The 17,188-nt window shown below is 61.7% G+C and overlaps 3 protein-coding genes across 5 annotated transcripts in view; 2 read left to right on the top strand and 1 right to left on the bottom strand.

The window, feature by feature from the left end:
• The window catches only part of LOC105811969 (chromosome unknown open reading frame, human C19orf71), a 2,998-nt gene extending 1,552 nt beyond the window's left edge, over nucleotides 1–1,446 (top strand). The window contains exons 2-4 of the mRNA XM_012646290.1: nucleotides 679–917; nucleotides 996–1,121; nucleotides 1,244–1,446. Of these exons, the coding sequence (XP_012501744.1) occupies nucleotides 679–917; nucleotides 996–1,121; nucleotides 1,244–1,422 (544 nt within the window). The 3' untranslated portion in view covers nucleotides 1,423–1,446. The remainder of the gene's footprint in view (nucleotides 1–678; nucleotides 918–995; nucleotides 1,122–1,243) is intronic.
• A 99-nt stretch (nucleotides 1,447–1,545) lies between these two features.
• MFSD12 (major facilitator superfamily domain containing 12) lies at nucleotides 1,546–10,473 on the bottom strand. Of its 2 annotated transcripts, XM_012646289.1 has the most exons (10): nucleotides 10,093–10,473; nucleotides 6,398–6,608; nucleotides 5,129–5,273; nucleotides 4,856–5,035; nucleotides 4,452–4,544; nucleotides 4,263–4,355; nucleotides 3,534–3,704; nucleotides 3,357–3,451; nucleotides 2,146–2,276; nucleotides 1,546–2,039 (listed from the first exon to the last, which is right to left on the bottom strand). In XM_012646289.1, the coding sequence occupies exons 1-10, from the start codon at nucleotides 10,388–10,390 to the stop codon at nucleotides 2,017–2,019; spliced, it is 1,440 nt and encodes a 479-aa protein (XP_012501743.1). In that variant the 5' UTR covers nucleotides 10,391–10,473; the 3' UTR covers nucleotides 1,546–2,016. The 2 variants fall into 2 exon arrangements, with proteins under 2 accessions (XP_012501743.1, XP_012501742.1); XM_012646288.1 differs by lacking the exon at nucleotides 1,546–2,039 and having other exon boundaries at nucleotides 2,046–2,276.
• A 6,248-nt stretch (nucleotides 10,474–16,721) lies between these two features.
• Nucleotides 16,722–17,188, top strand: part of HMG20B (high mobility group 20B) — a 5,524-nt gene continuing 5,057 nt past the window's right edge. Inside the window, exons 1-2 of one of the 2 annotated variants that reach the window (XM_012646282.1) lie at nucleotides 16,722–16,777; nucleotides 17,065–17,120. In XM_012646282.1, the coding sequence (XP_012501736.1) occupies nucleotides 17,083–17,120 (38 nt within the window). In that variant the 5' untranslated portion in view covers nucleotides 16,722–16,777; nucleotides 17,065–17,082. Of the gene's footprint in view, nucleotides 16,814–17,064; nucleotides 17,121–17,188 lie in introns of both variants that reach the window. The other variant, XM_012646283.1, reaches the window with a different exon arrangement.

The following is a 17,188-nucleotide window of genomic DNA, read 5'->3' as shown; positions in this document are numbered from 1 at the left end:
GAGCTAGGGTGCCCTGGCATCAGCCTAGCTCACAGCAACCTCAAACTCCTGGGCTCAAGCAATCCTTCTGCCTCAGCCTCCCTAATAGCTGGGACTACAGGCATGTGCCACCATGCCCAGCTAATTTTTTCTATATATTTTTAGTTGTCTGATTAATTTCTTTCTATTTTTTTAGTAGAGACAGGGTCTCGCTCTTGCTCAGGCTGGTCACGAACACTAGTTTCTTCTTTAATGTGAGCTGTGCTGGGACTGCTGTGTCCTCCTCGGGCCACGCAGCCCCAGCCCTCCTGCACTCCAGACGAGACCCTCTCTGGTGCACCCCAGGCTGCGGAGTCTTGGAGGCTGGACAAGGGCTTTAGGGCCCTAGGAGTGGCCAGAGTCCTCGTCCTCGGCCCTCCCCTCCCTGGTGTCTGGTCTCCAGGCAAGAAAAGCTCCGAGGGCACCGGTCTAGTGAGGGTCTCCGGTGGCTGGGGCGGGACGTGCAGGGAGGAGGGGAGTCGGCCTCTCTCCCTCTGCCAGCCCCGGGGTGAGCGGGGGTCCCATGCTGAGGGACAGGCGCAGCGAGTGGGGTTGGCACGTCGCAGAGGGCTCCGAACACCCATCCTAGAGGCAGGCCGAGGCCCGGGCGGCACAGGGGACGGCCACAGGCTCACTCTCTGTCCCCGCCCCGGCCCTCAGCGATGACTACCTGTCCCTGGAGGGACCCCGCTGGGCTCCAGCCATCAAGCAGGCGACGCGCTGGAAGTACACGCCCATGGGACGCGACGCGGCCGGCCAGCTGTGGTACACGGGCCTGACCAACTCAGACCCCCGAGAGGCCTGGTACAACCTGCCCCGGGCCCTGGACAGCCCGCACCGCGAGGCCTACAGCCGCTGGCACGGCTGCTACCAGCGCCGGGAGCGCAGCATGCCCTCGGGTGAGTGTGGCCCCCTGCCCGGGCGCCGGGCCCGCGGCGGCGACAGGCCCAGACGTGACCTCCCGCCTCACCCGGCAGCCTACACGCAGCACCTGCGGGAGATGGCCTGCCACGACCCCGTCGTCCCCGCCCAGCACACGACGCCGGGCACACAGTGGGGCAGCATGCTGTGGAGGGACAGGCCCACCCGGGGGAAGGAGTTTGGTGAGGCCCTGCGTGGGGCGGGGCCGTGTCCCCCGAGGCCGGGTGGCGGGGAGGCCGGTGTCGGGGGAGGCCTGGTGGCCCCGCGGCTGGGGGCTGGTGGTGACCCGCCTCCCGGCCCACAGTGCTCAACAGGAACCGGCACCAGGCGGAGCCGCTCTGGCGGGCGTCCGACTACGTGCCCTACCTGTCGGCGCCCCAGCGCCCGCGCTGCACCACCCAGACCTACCGCCAGTGGGGCCTGGAACCCTATTGTCCCTCCACCCGCCAGCGGCCCCCGCCCGTCTACATGCCCGCCCTCTGATAAAGGTCGCGCTGCCCCTCCGCCGTGCGGCTGCCCGAGTCTGGGGACAGGCGGGTGCCGGGCGGCCGGGCACCCCGATAGGGGGGTTGCCGACCGTGCCCAGGCGAGCGAAGGCCAGGGTGGGGGCGGGCAGGAGCCAGGCCGCGTCCTATCTTTATTCACTGCCGCAGAGCCCGCCGCCCGGCAGCCGGGTCTCCTGGCAGGCTCGGGTCACAGCACCGTCCGGAGGGGGCCCTGGGAGACCCCCAGGCTGGACGTGGTGGGCAAACTGGGGCTAAGCTCAGGGTAGCCCCTGAGCCCCACTGGGACCCTCACACCTCCTTGCCCCCCTGCTCTACAGAAGGGCACCCCAAGTCCTCCAGGGGGCTGGAAATGGATGAGAGTTGGGGTTAGGGCACCCCCAAACCTGGGGCACCCACAGCCCCTGGAAGTCCAAGGATCAGTCACTAGGTCCACCCAGGAGGTCCCGCCTGCTTCCCTGGTGCCAGACAAGGAGAAGCCAGGAGTCCGGGGGGTTCTCCCGGAGGCCTCGGGCTGGACGTCGCTGTGCAGAAATGTGGGTCACGGGCATAGATGCAGGAGTCCGTGGGGGCGTCAGGGCTGGGCGCCAGGGTCCCCTGCAACGGAGGGCGTCAGGACAGTGTCAGGGAGGGTGGGGCTGGCCCGGCCCGCCCCACCACAGCTTGGCTGGTTTTGGGGGGTAGAGAGGGGCCCGTGACTCACAGCTGCGCAGGCGGATGGGCCAGATGAGGAGGCTGCAGAGAGAGAGGGTTGCGGCCACGCCCACGCCGCCGGTCACGGCCACCATCACCCAGTGGTAGAAGCCCACGCAGGCCCCGCAGCAGAGCTCCGAGCTGGGGGCAGGAGGGGCAGCTGAGTGGACGTCCAGGGGGACCCTCCCTCTCCTCCCACCAGGGCGGCTCTGGCCCATCCTTCAGGTCAGTGAGGTTGGGGTCCTCCGACTCCCTCCCACACCCGACACCCGGCCAGTCCTGGCTCTGCCTCCAAAGTCTGCCCCAATCCACCTGCTCCCGCCCCTCCCCTACCCCCACCTGGACCAGCCCAGTCCCCTCCACCTGTGCCTCCGTTCCTGCCCTCAGTCCCCACGCTCCTCCCCACATCAGCCACCAGAGGGCGCCTGTGAGCACCTGAGTCAGGGCCTGTCCCTCCTCTGCCCACAGCCCTCCATGGCTCCCGCCTCCCTCGGGGTCTATGCCCAAGTCCTCCCTGCAGCCCACCAGGCCATGCACGACCTGTCCCGTCCCCTCCCTGCCCTTCCCTCCTCCCTGCTCCAGCCACACGGGCCTCCTTGCTGTGCCTCCCACACTCCAGGCACGGTCTTGTCCCAGGGCCTTTGCACGTCTGTCCCTCCCCACTGGCCTACAACTGCCTAACATCCTCAGGGCCTTGGGTCTGATGTCGCCTCCTCAGGGAAGCCCTCCTTGGCTTCCTGCTCTGACCAGCCAGGCCTCTCCAAGTGGTCACCTCGACACCTCTCACCACCAGTCTCAATTACACATTTATGTCTGTGATTATTAATGTGGCTTTGCCCCAGCTCCATGAGGACAGGGGACCAGGCCAGCTTTGGTTCCCAGGTCCTGGGCCTCTACAGGCTCGAACTCAGTGGTCTAGAACCATCTGTGTCCAGACCCCAGTGCTCTACAGGTCTGCGTATCACGGACTCTGGGTTTCTCCAGCTGGGCCCACTTGTCTTTCCCCAGTACACGTGCCTGCTGTGTCCTCAGATGCAGTGTTTGTTGAATGAATGAACGAAGTGCCCAAAGTAAGAAATGAGAGGTCTCTCTGGCCTGTGAGTCCCACCAGGGCAAGCGTCTCATGTCCCTGACCTAGAGCACTGGCCGGCACACAGCAGGTGCTCGGCATGTCCTCACTGAACAAATGAATGAATGAATGAATGAGCGAGCGGCACTCACGGGCAGGGGTGCAGGCTCTGCACGGCCATGACTGCCAGCCCGTTGGCCACCTTATCCGAGAAGCTCATGGCGCCATACACGAAGGCTCCACTGTGCTGGGGGGACAGGCAGGTGGTGGGTGTCGCAGCCCCGGCGGTCCCCAGCCTCCCCCACCCCAGCCCTGCCCTGCAGCCCTACCGTGTGGGGGCCGATGAGGTCGGCCGTCATGGCCAGCGAGGTGACGAGGATGGTGGCACAGCCGGCACCCAGCAGCACAGCCGCTGCGTACACGGCCACACCCAGCGCATCTGCCAGCGCCACCCAGGCCGCGAAGGCCAGGATCACCAGGAGCCCCGTGAAGTAGGTCAGCTGCGGAGGCGGAAGCCCGGCCGGGAGTCAGACCCACACTGCTGGGCGCCCCTGGGCTCAGCACTTGCCCTCTCTGGTCTTTGATCCACTGCCCCTACCCCCAACCCCAGCAAATGAGGCGTCTGAGTTGGACGGTTCCTAAGGAGCCCCCAGCTCTGCTCTTGGACAAGTGGGAGACTCTGAGACCCAGAGGTGCCCGGAGCTCTGCGGGGCTGACACCCTAGGGCTGCGCTTTCTGTCCAGTGCAGCCGCGAGAGAGGTGGCCATTCATGTCTAAGTGCAAATCGGTTACAATGAAGACAATCGCAGCCACACGGGCTGGACAGAAAGTTCCAGAGCTCTGCAGCCCCGAGTCTGAGAACCCAGGATACTCAGAAGCCAGGATTCTGGAATTGTTGGTTCTCAGACCCGAGGCTGCTACAAGACGATAATGCCCAGGCCCGGAAGCACCCGGGCTGGAAGCAGAGTTGCTGGGTCTGCTGCGTCTGGTGGGTTCCCGGCTGCAAGGCGCCCCCAGCCCCCACCGTCCCGCCCTCCACCCGCTGTCCCCACACTCACATTCCTCCCGATACGCTTGTTGACCGGCTTCATGAGGAAGGACGAGAAGAAACCGCTGAGGTACATCACCAGGGGGATGGTCGCGATGAACCTCTGTTGGGGCAGAGGCGGCACTGGTGTTTCAGGCGTGGCTCACGGGTCTGCGGGGCCGGCCCATCTCTGTCCCCCGCCCTGCCACGCCCAGCTCACCTTGGGCAGGTGGAGGGAGTAGGTAAGGTACATGGCCATGTAGGTCTGGGACAGGTTCACGATGAGCCTCGTGGACATGTACAGCGTGCCTACCTGTGGGCAGACGGACAGAGGGACGGGTGGGGGTCAGGCGGCCCTTCTCCACTCCGCCAGCAGGGGGCGTGAGGGCCTGGGCGAGACCCCTGCAGCTGGTGCCTGCTCCATTGGTAGTGACGGCCCAGGTGGTCAGGCGAGAAGAGAGTGGCGATTGACTAGCAATGTCTGCCTGGGTGTCGGGTGGAGCAGGGGCTACGTTTGCCATCTGCCAACTCTGCCTGCTCTCTGGACGCTGTGGCCTCACAGAGTAAAGGGCCGGGGCGGGGAGAGGGGTCCACTCCGGGCCCCTCCACGCCCCCTCGACGTGCCTGATAAAAAGCCGGCTCCCGAAGCCAGTGTTTCCAGAGCAGCAGGGGCCGGGCCGCAGGGGCCAACAGGGGGCTGCGCTCGTCCGGCTCCTCCAGCCGCGGCCGGCGCCTCTCCCGGGTGCCCAGGTGAAACAGCAGCGAGAAGACGGCTCCGACGCCCACCACCAACAGGGACAGGTTCTGGGGACCCCGAGGAGCATGTCAGCGGCAGCTCTCCGGGCCCCAGCCCCAGGGACGAGGACTCTGGGGTGACCCACCCGGGCCCCAGCTCACCCGGAACACCGGCACGTCCTGCATCCCCAGCTGGTCGCCGACACTGAGGTCCTGCGCAGGCCCCACTTGCGAGGAGCCCTGCAGGTGCAGCAGGAGCCAGGCGGCGCCGTAGACTGCGATGTTGGCCACCACGGTGAAGGCGTACCTGGCGGGCGGGCACGGCCTCAGCAGGGCAGCCGCGGACCACAGGCTGCTTCCTGCCAGGGGGCTGCACCCGCAGGGCAGCTTGTGGCGTCTGGGGGACCCGTGGCTGCGAGGCGATTTCAGCCAACACACTGGGTGACCTCAGGGAAGCACCTGCTGGCCTCAGTTTCCCCAACCCACACGTGATCCGAGGACGTGCGGCTCTGGCCTGCAACTCCACCCTGTGTGACCTCCCATCTGCCAGGGGCCAAGTCCAGGCTGCAACCCCGAAACTGAGAGCCCAGATGCCCGGAAGCCAGGATTCCAGAATTCTTGGCTCCCGGATCCTGGTCTAGAAGCGTCCAGGCCCGCAGTCCTGCTTGGCCAGGGGTGGAGGACGGAGCCTCCGGATTTCACCAGGACTCAGTTTCCCTTTCTGAAAGCGGGAACAATGCCATCTCCAGAGGCCAAACGAGCATGACAGGAGGTCACTGGCAAGGTGCCGCCACATGTAGGAAGCGCCCCAGAGTCTGGTCCTGGTCAGTGGGGGCCCTGGGCGTTGGGCAATCTGTGTCATGGGCACCACAACGGGGAACTCAAAGGCAGGGCGGGGAGGCAGCCAGGGTAGACACCGGTCTGGAGACGGAATAGGCCCGATGAAGATGCTACCCAAACCCCGGCCTGGGGCGCGTCTCCGCCTCTGGAATACAGAGGGGACAGCAGTTCCTACCACCTTGGCACATGGCGAGGATTAAAGAAGCGGAGGGGGGTAAGGGGCTAGAACAATGGCTGGTACACAGCAAGCACTCAATAAATGCTCTTATCGTCACATCCGGAACAGCCTCCTCTAGCACCTCAGGCAAGGTGGCGGGTAAGAATTCTCAGGTGGCCCCAGAGAGGCTCACGCTGCCCAGTCCCTTCCCCCTGGGGGCAGCGCGTCACTGCCAGCTGGTGGCAGCGCTCCGTGGCAGAGGGGAGGAAATTCTGCAGTTTTGGTCCTTGGTCAGTGTGGGGGCGCCTGGCCTCGAGCGATCCTCCCGTCTCGGCCTCCCAGAGGGCTGGGGTCACAGGCGCGAGCCACCTTGCCCTGCTGAGACACCACTTACACCTGTGCCAGCCAGGGCAGAGGGCCCCGCCGAGGGGTACCTGAGCGCCGTGAGCTCCACCTTCTCGTGGTCGTTGGTGACAAGCTCCGGGATGAGGCTGAGGTGGGAGATCTGCGTGGCGGCCCAGCCGAACTGGAAGACCACGATGAACGGCCCGTAGTAGAGCAGCGCGGCCCACTCGGGCGTGGCCGCGCCGCAGCCCAGGCAGGGGCTGAAGATGAAGGGGAAGGACAGCAGGACGCAGACGGTGCCTGTGGAGGGGGACACGTCACGGGCCGGCCCGCACCAGCCCAGGGCTCCCAGGCACGTGGCCCCTTCTGACAAAGGGGGAAACCAAGGCAGAAAGCTCTGGGGTGTCTCTCGGGTCACACAGCCAAGTAGGACAGATGGGGCCAGGCCTGCACCCACCAGTCAGATGGGGAGACTGAGGCAGGGGACAGGGGAGTGAGAAGGGGCAGGAACAGGCCCCTCCCTGCCAGCCTGGGGCTGCCAGGCTGCCCCTTGGCGAAGGTGGCTAACTGACGCAGTGACCGAGGCCTGCGGCAGGTGAGAAGGGCGCAGCAGGTTCCCTGGGGAACCACAGCTTCCCTGTCACTTGAGGCAGGAGGCCTGTTCCTCCCGCTTGGCCACTACCGAGCGTCCTGGAAGAGTCGTAGCTCTGCCGGGAGTCGGGGTTCCCTCCCCGAGCCCCGCTAGCTCCTAATGGGCCTCTCTCTGGAACACTGGGGTGTCCTGGCCCCTGGGGACAGAGTTTAGAAACTAGAGCCTGCCACCTACCGAGACCTGCTGTGTGCCACACTCTCCCAGTCTATGTGCTCAGAAAAACCTCGATACCTTGGAATGAATGCAGGGTTCTCCCTGCAGCCCGCCAGGCCCTGCACGATCTGCCCTGTCCCTTCCTCCCTCTGCTCCAGCCACATGGGCCTCCTCCCGGCACCTCCAACACACCAGGTGCAGTCCTGCCCCAGGGCCTTTGCACGGGCTGTGCCCTCTGCCTGGTTCACTCCTTCACTTCTTTCAGGTTTGTGCTTAAATGTCACCTCCTCAGAGAAACCCTCCCTGACTGGCCCAGTCACCAGCAGTCCCCTCCGGGCCCAGGACACTCTGTCCTGGGCTCCACTCTCTCTACCCGACAGCCGTCGGCACCCCTGGGAATTCTGGGGTCTGTCTGCGTGTTTCCTGCCTGCTTCCCCACCAGACAGTAGGCTCCATGGGGCTGGGTAACAGGTCCCTCCGCATGTCCCCAGTGCCTAGCAGGAAACCTGGCACATCATTGTCTTTTGAATGAGTGAAGAACAGCACTCCTGGCCTCAATCTACAGCCTGGAAGGGTGGGTGTTATAATCCGAGTTTTCCAGGCAGGGAAACTGAGGCCCGCTGAGCGTGCCGGCGTGGAAAACCCAGCCTGCTGCACCCTGTGCCTCCCAACCCGGAGCCTGGAGGGGCCTGTGCAGCGCCAACAGCTGGGCTTCCTTCCTGCAGGCTCCGGAGGTGACCTCATCCCCCTGACCCTGGGCCCGCCCTCGGGATTGGCAAATGAAACCAAACCCACCCTGGCCTAGTTCTCTGGAACTGGTGCTCCGGAGGCTTGTGGGAAGATTCCTGGGGGCCTGGAAGCCACCCGGGGTGGGGCGGGGGGTGGTCACACACTGTGGACTCTAGTCAGGAGAATGTCCCTCCCTGGCCGGATTCCACCTGCCTGCTCACCAGGCTGGGTTAACCATTGTTGGGGCCAGGCTGCCTGGCTGGGGGACCTTGGGCAAGTAGCTTTGTCTCTCTGGGCCTCAGTTTCCAGAAAACAGGTAAAGTGTGAAGATTAGGAGTTAATGTGTAAAACCAGCGGGAACTCCTGCCACTCTGAGCCACTTCCTGCCTCAGCAGCTTCCAGGCCAGGCCAGTTTATACGTTTCCATAGCCATTTCCACTACTTGGAATACCACCCACGCACACACTCCTACTCACCCTTCAAAACCCCAAAGCTAATATTCCCTCTTCCTGGCAAGAAGCCCAATCTTGCCATCTGCCCCAGCCCACAGGCATCCATGGTGACTGAGGTTCCTCTCCAGGTTACAGGAGGGAGCCCCGAGGGCTCGTTAAGGGACAGAGTGAGTCCATCCACAGACTTGAGGGTGAAAAAGAGAAGTGGGCACTGTCACCAGGGTGACCACTACTCAAGTCACCTTATCAAGTGTCAAGAGGGGTCACCCCGGCTTCCTAGCCCAACAGACCCTCCTGGGGCCTCCCTTGTGCCCACCCCGAGGTGGGGAAGGGCCAAGGTGGATGCCTCGGTGTCAGTTTGGGCACCCAGCCCCCAGGCCTGTTATGCAGAGCCTTCAGTCCTTTATTTACAAAGTTGCCCCCAGCTCTTCTCCCCCCCCACCTTTTGTTGGGGGGCTTCGGCTTCTTCTTTTGGGTTGGGGGTGTGGGGGGGGACCCTCCTCGAACCTCAGGCCTGTACCTAGGGAAGGAGCACACAGTCAGGCCGGGAGGCACAGAGCTGGTAAGTGGCCCCCCAGGGCCTTTGCACGTGCAGCGCCCTCTGCCAGGGCAACGGGAGAGAGGGCTCCCCTGCCCAGGAATTCTCTTTTTTGTCTGACAGCCAGTTTGCCCCACGATTAGAATCCAGGTTGCCTTTGAGACTCTGGGCTCAGCTCTGCAAACAATCTGTCAGTCAGAGAGCAAGGGACCACTGTTCCCCTGCCTGTCTGCCACAGTCTGCCACGGTGACCCGGGGCAGCCTCAAGAACCTGGAAGTCCAGCCCCCAGGCGGTGGCTGTTGCAATGCCAGCTGCCCTCAAGCTGCCCGGAGATCTGCTCATCTTGCAAAAAATGTCTCTCACGAGGGACTGCGTCAAACCTCTGCCCTCAGCTGTGGCTCCTGAGGGTAAGGAAGCTCCAGCCCACCCCTGGTAGGTAAGGAAGCTCCAGCCCACCCCTGGTGGCTCCCAGACACATGCCGCCCAGAGCCAGATCATGGCTGGGGCTAATCTCTGGGCCCAGAGGGGCGGGGAGAGCGGCGCCACTGGGAAGCAGCTGGTCAGGCTTATCATCCCAGCCCTGTGGGACCCACCTCCTGCCCTCCGCGACAGCCCTCTCTAATTAGGGCACCTCTCCAGACATGGGGGTGCCCCATCCCTGGTCAGCCGGACAGATGTGAAGCAAGAACAGGGCACAGACCCCCGACCCCGCGGTCCCACCCGTCCCCAACTCTCAGCTCCCGGGGCAGCACCCCCAGGCTGCCCAAGCACCAGGTGGCCCGAGATGAGTCAGGGGATGGATGGGGGTGCTCTGGGGGGACGGACAGACAGAGGGGCTCTAGGCAGCTGATCCTCCCTTAGGCAGAGCTGTCCCAACGGTCACCCCGATGGACTGGGGGGTCAGCTGAGCATTCAGACCCAACCCGGAGAGGGCTCTGTGTGCCCCCAGGGTTCAGACAAAGGAAAGTGACATGGAAGGGTCCCGTGAACAGTCAGATGTGGAGCGCCACAGGCAGACAGAGCGGACACAGAGCTGCCAAGCAGAAAGGTAGGGAGGCTCATGGGTCAGGCAGGTAGAGGGGCACTGGGCAGCCAGACAGAGGGGGGAGGCTCAGGCCATGGACAGACAGACAGAGGGGGGAGGCTCAGGCCATGGACAGACAGACAGAGGGGGGACTCCGGCCCGGGCAGGCGGGCAGAGCGGTGCGGGGACAGAGGAGGCTCGCGGATGGGGGGTCCCGGAGGGGGCGGGCGCTTACCGACCAGGTGCCAGGCCTTGCGCGGGCCGTAGCGGGCGCAGCGGCCGGCAGCGCGGTCGGCCTCGTAGCCCACGAGGGGCGTGCACAGCCCGTCGGCCACCTGGCCGAGCAGCAGCAGCAGGCCGGCGCCGCGCGAGCTGTAGGCGCGCACCGAGTGCAGGTAGAGCAGCAGGTAGGTGAACCACATGGACGCGCACAGGTCGTTGAGGAAGTGGCCCACCGCGTAGCTGAGGCGCGCCACCAGCGACATCGGCCGCGGGGACGTCCCCGCTCCAGCCGCGGGGGGCCCCGGGCCCATGGCGCCGGGCCTCGGGGGACGCTCCTCACCGGGACCCCGCGGGGCCGTGACCCCCGCCGCGCGCCGGGCCCTGCGCGGCTGTGCAGCTGCCAAGCCCGCGGCGGGGACTCTGCAGCCGGGCGCGGCGGGGCGGGCGGAAAGCCCAGCGAGCGGCGGCCACCTCCGCCAATCGGAGCCGCGCGCCGGGGCCCGGCAGCCAGTCATCGCGGAGAGGGGCGTGGCCTCAGGGGCGAGCCCGGCCTCCACACGGCCCGCCCGCGCGGTCCTAGCGCCCCACGGGTACCCCGACTCTTGGAGACCGCGGGACTCTGGACGGTGGGGAGTCCGTCACCACCGCCCGCAGCCTGCGCGGTGAAATAGAGAAGCGGCACCGCTGCCGCCCACCCAGACTCCTGCCTCCAGGCCCGCGCCGCCCGCGTCCCAACGCGGGCTGGGGAGGACGGGGTAGGATGGGGAGGGGGTGTGAGTCCGAGCTGGCCTCGAGGTCCCGTGACTTCCCGGGCCGGATGCGGGGAGGGTGCATTAGAGCTACCTAATTGGTTATTAACGATATAATGGGGATAATGATCATAATAATACCAGCCGGCATTTAAGGAGCTCTGGCTGCCAAGCGCCCCACGTGGCCGAGGCAAACCTCTCTCCCACTTTTCAGGTGGGGACAGGCCCGAGAGGGGACGTGACTTGCCCAGGGGCGCAGGGTGAGTCAGGTACGCACAGCGAGTCAGGTGCATGTGCGTCCCAGCGCTCTACCCTCCCCGACTTTCCTCCACCCACTAACTGCCCTTCCACGTCGGGGCGGTTTCAAGTTCCTCCAAGGGATGGGTGCAGTTCCCCTTGGTGTCCCCACACCTCCTTCAGCGGCGTTTGCGGACTTGCAGCCTGGGGTCAGAATCATGAAAGCCACATCAGGTCGGCTGCCTCCCAGCTGTTCCACTTTGGACAAGTCCCTTAACTGCATAGGGCCTTAATCTCCCCAGCTCCGGAATGGGTATAAAAATCATATATAACGACTGTTAGCTCTTACTACTCTCACCCAGGAAGTAGGAGCTCAGAAAATATCTGCCCGGTGCTTGAACGGTGGAAGTACAGGCAGAGAATCAGAAATGCGGACACAAACTGGGTCATGGACAGAGACAGGCTTTATAAACCCCAGGCCCCAGCAGCCCAAGGGGTACGCAGCCCTGGTCCCCATCCTGCCGCAGGCTACACACTGTTTTGTGAAAATAAGACAGAAAAAATGGGTGAGGGCGACGAAGGGTCAAGAGAGATAAGCTGGAGGGGGCAAGATGAGAGATAGGAGGGCAGACTCCTTGGGGGAGATAAATGGATAACGAGAGATAAGAACCTCAATTCTTTCCTCCCTGCGCACGTTCTCCCCTTTAGCAATAAAAAAATGACTTTTAAAAATACCAGTCTATGGCTGGACACAGTGGCTCGCGCCTGTAATCCCAGCACTTAGGGAGGCCCAGGCGGGGGGATTGCTTGAGCTCAGGAGTTCGAGATCAGCCTGGGCAAGAGCAAGACCCCATCTCTAGAAAAAATATGGAAAATTAGCCAGGTGTGATGGGACCTGCCTGTGGTCCCAGCTACTCGGGAGGCTGAGGCGGGAGGATTGCTTGAGCCCAGGAGTAGTTGGAGGCTGCAGTGAGCGGAGGCTGATGCTACTGCACTGTACCCTGGGCGACAGAGCAAGACTCTGTCTCAAAAAATTAAAAAAAAAAAATAGCCCAGGTATGATCCCTGCAGCCCCTTGGAGCAGCAGATCCACGGAACTCTGTGGGGAAAACAGGAACAAGTTCGACCCTGACCCTGGGACCTTGGGGGCCCAGCCCTCGTGCTGAGCTGTGTCATTCATTCATTCAGAGGATCCAGCCTCTTGCTAAGGAGCCCCAAAGATTCCGAAGTGCCCAGTCTGTGGGTTGCTGGGGGACAGAGCTGAACATTTCCAGCTCCCCTGCTCAGAGCCGGGCTGGCAGTGTCAGCCCATGAAGGTGATTAAATGGCAGGTAAGGAGTTGGGACTTTACCCTGTGGTCACTGAGGGGCTGTGGGGGGGTTTTGAGAGAGGGCGGGACAGCATCAGATAAAACGTCCCATGGGGTGAGGGGCACAGGCCTCAGCTGCATGGGTCGGGACACCGGTGGAGGGGACACGTGCTACGATAAGAAAGGGGGGCTGGATTTGGGGGTGAAGATCAGAGAAGTCCCCATCTAGAGTGAGGGATGCCAGGAAACAAGGAGAGATGAATGTCCTAGCCCTGGGGGGCAGGACAGACGGAAGGACAGATAGGCTTGGGGGCAGGAGAGATTCTGACAGTCTTTGATGTCCCCAGAGCGTCGCCAGCTGCCCCCGACGCCAGGCCGGCGTCCCCCCTCCCCTGGCTGGAGATCAGATGTCCTCGTGGCCCCTTTCCAGCCTCGGGGTGCAGTGGAGGGGGGTGTCAGCCAGTGAGGGTCCCTTTCATCTTCTCTGTCCCTGTCCGCAGATTAGGGGCAGGATAGGGCACGAGGGTTCTCAGGGCTCCGCAGAAACCTCCTTAGATCTGAGGGTAACTGTGGCCGGGCCGGGGGTGGCCACATCTGAGATCCAATCTGGGCAGTCACAGGCAAACCACTGAACCTCAGTTTCCCTCTCTGTACAATGGGGGTGAGGGTAGCCCTGTCGAATAGGGTACCTGGAGGCGTAAGGGTGTTTGGTGGTGCAGGACCTCTGGCCTTAACACAGTACATGCTAATAGTATCCCCTACTAGGGATAACCAAAAAATACTTCCAGTAGGCAGGGCGCTGTGGCTCACACCTGTAATCCCAGCACTCTGGGAGGCCAAGGTGGGAGGATCACTTGAGGCCGGGAGATCGACACCAGCCTGAGCAATATAGTGTGAAAGCCTGTCCCTGAAAAAAAAAAACAAAAAAAATTTAACTGGGAGCAATTTTGTGTCTTCCTTCCTAACCAATCTACCCCACCCATGGGCTCAGGACGGCAAGTCAGGGACATTTATAGCAGGGGCTGGAAGAGTGTAACATTGAAAAGGACGATATATTTAATATATATTTGATATATATTTAATACATCAGCCAGACTTGTTAAGCAGAGTGTAGTACAGTCGCACTAAGGAATGTTACGCAGTGTCACTATGTGCCTAATCTATAAGGAAACTTTATATGAGGAACGTTATTGCAAGAACGGAGTGGGTTGCAGGCTGATGCTTAGTGCTTGAGGGCAGCGGTATAATAACCAGCAAAACAGGACCTCATGTTTTTATGGGAATAGACATATCGCACACACATATGTGCGTGTGCGTGTGCTGTGGGTGCAATTATGTCCCCCACGAATGTGTAGGTTGTAGTAACCCCTAGGACCTCAGAAGGCGACCTTATTTTGAAATAGGGCCAGGGTAGATGTCATCAGTTAAGATGAGGTCATTAAGGCTGGCCCTGATCCAATGTGCCTGGTAGCCTTTATACAAAGGGGAAGTTTGGACACAGACATGCACAGGGACAGCGTCATGGCAACACAGAGGCAGAGATCTGGATGATGCTTCTACCCACCAAGGGATGCCAAGGATGCCAGTGACTGCCAGGAACTGGCGGAGGCCTGGGACAGACCTCAAGGCCTCAGGAGGACCCATCCCTGCTCACACCTTGATCTTGGACTTCCGGCCTCCTCAACTGAGGGAGAATAAATTTCCAATGTTTAAGCTACTCTGTCTGTGGCACTTTCTTATTGCAGCCCTAGCAAACCAAAAGTGTGTGTGTGTGTGTGTGTGTGTGTGTGTGTGTGTGTGTGTGTGTGTGTAGGAAAAGTGATGTAATTGACAGGGCGTGGTGGCTCACGCCTGTAATCCCATACTCTGGGAGGCCAAGGCGGGAGGATCCCTTGAGCCCAGGAGTTTGAGGTTGCAGTGAGCTGTGATGACGCCATTGCACTCCAGCCCAGGTGACAGAGACTCTGTCTCAAAAATAATAAAATAAAATAAAATAGAAGGAAGGAAGGAAGAAAGAAAAATAAAAAAAAGAAAAACAGAGCTATGATTTTGGGGGCCAAAGGATCTACTTTTACAACATTTTAGGAAGGATGTAAAGTCAAATAGTATAAATGTTGCTTCTTAGATATTGCCTGTCCGGGCGCATGGACATTCATGTATGGTTTGCATGAATCGGACTGAATAAAATGCAGTTTGGACTGAAGATACCTTTGTGTTTTTTTTAAAGAAAATATCCCTGCAGCAAGGCATTTTTTTTTTTTTGATGCCAGGAAGCTCGAAACTTCTTTCAAAATCAACTTCAAAACTCTTCATTTCTTTTTGATGTCCAGGAAAAATCCCTGAAGTCTTTATATCGTGTTGGAGGGCCGTTCCTATGGCAACAGCAGGCTTGCCACTCAAGCTAAAGAGGTGTGGCTTGAAGGCGGGGCTTCCCCGTCTTTCGGCTGGGAAGTGTCTCCACCAGATTGTTTTTAACTGAGCAGACAGATGCAAGGGCGGTGATTAAGCAACAGAGTGAGGTCTGGAGGCTGCATCTGTCAATATTCCAGGGCAAGAAGCTCCTCTTCCTCAGCCCTGGGTTGCATCTCGGGAAAGCAGGTTTATTGAGATTTAATCCACATACCATTGAGTGAATCCATTTAGAACATACAATTCTGTTCTTTCTGGTATATTTACGGAATTATGCAACCATCTCCACAGTCTAATTTTGGAATATTTTCATCACCCCAAAGAGAAGCCCCAGGCCCATTAGTCATTCCCTGGCTCCTCCCCCAGCCCCTGACAGCCAGGAATCCAAGTCCTGTCTCTGGATTTGCCTGTTCGGGACATTTCATATAAATGGAGTCACCCACTGTGTGTCCTTCTGTGTCTGGCTTCTCTCACTGAGCACGATGTTCTCAAGGTTAACCCTCACTGTGGCCTGTGTCAGAGCCTCTCCTTTTTTATGGCCAATAATATTCTACTGTATGGGATGCAGGACATGTGGTTTGCCCATTCATTGTTCCTGGGCACCTGGGTTGTTTTCACTTTTTGGCTAGCGTGAATCACACTGCTACAAATCTGTGTGTACCTGTTTCTGTTTGCACACCTGTTTTCAATCTCCTTGGGTCTATTCCCAGGGGTGGAATTGCTGGATCCCGGGGTCATTCCGTGTTTACGTCACCCTTGGAGGAACTGCCAGATTGTTTTCCAGAGCAGCTGCACCTGCCTCTTAGAAATGTGCGGGATTCATTCATTTGTTTATTCGAGAACAGGTACGGAGCACCTACCCTAGGCAACGTCGCAGGTGCTGCGATCGCAGCAGTGAACCCAACAGGCAGGCCACGACGAAAGAGATAGGTGTATGGAGGGAAAGATCAGACGAGGTGTGGGGGGAGGCTACAAACTCGGAGCAGATGACATTTGAGCAAAGACCTCAAGTAGGGAGGCAGGCAGGTATTTCGGGGAAGGGCGTTCCAGGCAGAGGGAACAGCAATTGCAAAGGCCCCGAGGTGGGAAGGAATGCAATGGCTGTTTAGGGTCTAATGGGCCGTGGTCAGCACCCAGTGACCCTGGGAGCACCCTGGGGGCAGAGGTAGCCCCAGCCCAGGCCCCACCTTCACGAGGTCCTGGCAGCCTGCCTTCATCATCCTAGTTTCCCAGATGCTTCCGGATCCCAAAACCAGCCTGCCCTACACCTCGTGCTAAGCTACATAAGACCCCAGCCACGTGGTCCAGTATGTCGTGTAATGTACCCACTGTGCAGGAGGGGAAGCCGAGGCCCGCGGGGAGAGTAGCCCCTGTGACCAGAAGCCCCAGGCTCGGGGCTCAGGGACAGACCCCGCGGGGCGTCAGAGCGGGGCGTATGGAGTGGACATATGGGAAACTTCCAGCCAGATTTTGCAGGTCCCACCTTACTCTGCGGCAAGGGGGCTGCCTCCTAGGACCTTAACTCCCTCCCTAGCAACCCTCCGCTGTCCCCATGGCAACTGGGGCGGGGCCCGACCCGGATCCGCAAGTGCACTGATCCGGCAGGGGCGGGAGTCTTCGCCTTCACACAGGGAAGAGGAGTCCGCGCCGCGCCTACTGGCCCTTTAAGAAGCTCCGCCCGGCGAGGCCCTCCTGGAGCCCCCTATTGGTCCCGACCGCGGCCGAGCGCAGCCAAACTTGATGCACCGCCCGCCGCCTTCCCGCCCCACCTCCCACGCGGCTCAGCAGCCTCCCCAGCCAGTCGCCGATCGGCGCGCCGACCTGCATCTGCATGGTCACGCCCCAGGAGAAGAAGACAGCCAATCGGACGGCTCTCCGGGACCATTATTAGCATCCTGGGGGCGGGGAGGGGCGGAGCGGACGGCGGGGGCGGGCTCGGGGCGGTTGGTTGGAGCGTCGCAGCAGTCGGAAGGGCCGGGAAAGTTTCTTTGGAGGTGAAAACAGCCGCGGAACTCGGGGCCCCGCCAGGGGTGGGGGCGCAGGGGCCCCGGGGCCGGGGCGGAGCCCTGCCGGGGACGGGGGAGCCGACGCGGGCCTCCCGGGGCGCGATCGCCCAACAAAGGGTTCTTGGGGCGCCCGCCCTCGCGGACTTCCCCGCCCCCGGATCCGGCCCCCACCCGCCGGCGCCCGGGCCCGGCACTGGGGGCTCCCTGTCGGGGGGCGACAGGGACCCCGGCACCAGCCGGGGGGACCCTCACCTCCGCCTGCGTCTGGATTCCAGGTCCGGCCCGGAGCTGCCATGTCCCACGGCCCCAAGCAGCCCGGCGCGGCCGCCGCGTGAGTGCGCAGCCCCGCGTCCTGCCCGCCCCGGGACCCACGCCTCGCCCCCGCCCGCCTGTCCCCCG

This window comes from Propithecus coquereli, unplaced genomic scaffold (assembly GCF_000956105.1).
Source record: "Propithecus coquereli isolate 6110/MARCELLA unplaced genomic scaffold, Pcoq_1.0 Scaffold241, whole genome shotgun sequence".
Classification (NCBI taxonomy): domain Eukaryota; kingdom Metazoa; phylum Chordata; class Mammalia; order Primates; family Indriidae; genus Propithecus; species Propithecus coquereli.
Note: the sequence above shows the minus strand (reverse complement) of the source record. Positions and strands in the feature narration are given on the sequence as shown.